This window comes from Pterocles gutturalis, unplaced genomic scaffold, assembly GCF_000699245.1.
Source record: "Pterocles gutturalis isolate BGI_N339 unplaced genomic scaffold, ASM69924v1 scaffold214, whole genome shotgun sequence".
In the NCBI taxonomy this organism is placed as follows: domain Eukaryota; kingdom Metazoa; phylum Chordata; class Aves; order Pterocliformes; family Pteroclidae; genus Pterocles; species Pterocles gutturalis.
The window spans coordinates 20,534-21,078 of NW_010130174.1; the positions used below are offsets into that span (position 1 = coordinate 20,534).

The following is a 545-nucleotide window of genomic DNA, read 5'->3' on the forward strand; positions in this document are numbered from 1 at the left end:
CCCCCAGCCCGCCGGCCGTCCACCGTAGTGCTCACCTGCAAAGCCCCAATGGCAGCGCTCTGGAAGCGCAGGTCTGTTTTGAAATCCTGAGCAATTTCACGCACCAGGCGCTGGAAGGGAAGTTTGCGGATCAAAAGTTCGGTAGACTTTTGGTAGCGCCTGATTTCACGGAGAGCCACGGTACCTGGCCTTTTAAAATTGATTAATAATTAAAAAAAAAAAAAAATTAGTACTTAAAGCATATTCTACATCACCTTAGAAATACGGGTTCATCATCTAAGCTAGGTGGTGCACACATTCTGTTTTCACCAGACGAGTCCCAGCGTTCACAGCACACAACCAGGTTCCCTGGCAAAGGGTCACCATTTTCTCACCATCCATCTGCCCAAACTTCCGCCAGCCTCAACGGGGATCCCTCAGGCACACACACGAGGCCCTGGCTTTGTTATGGAAGAGGGGGGACAGCCCACAGTAGCTCACCAACGCTAACACATCTCCGTGTGGACGGGGCAAACCGCAGCGCTGCTGTGAGCTGGCACACCCCA

General features: G+C 52.3%; 1 protein-coding gene across 1 annotated transcript in view; it reads right to left on the reverse strand.

The window, feature by feature from the left end:
- The window catches only part of LOC104466610 (histone H3.3), a gene marked incomplete at its 5' end in the record, with an annotated part of 3,454 nt that extends 3,265 nt beyond the window's left edge, over window positions 1-189 (reverse strand). Inside the window, one exon of the mRNA XM_010080105.1 lies at window positions 36-189. Within this exon, the coding sequence (XP_010078407.1) occupies window positions 36-189 (154 nt within the window). The remainder of the gene's footprint in view (window positions 1-35) is intronic.
- Window positions 190-545: the final 356 nt, after the last annotated feature.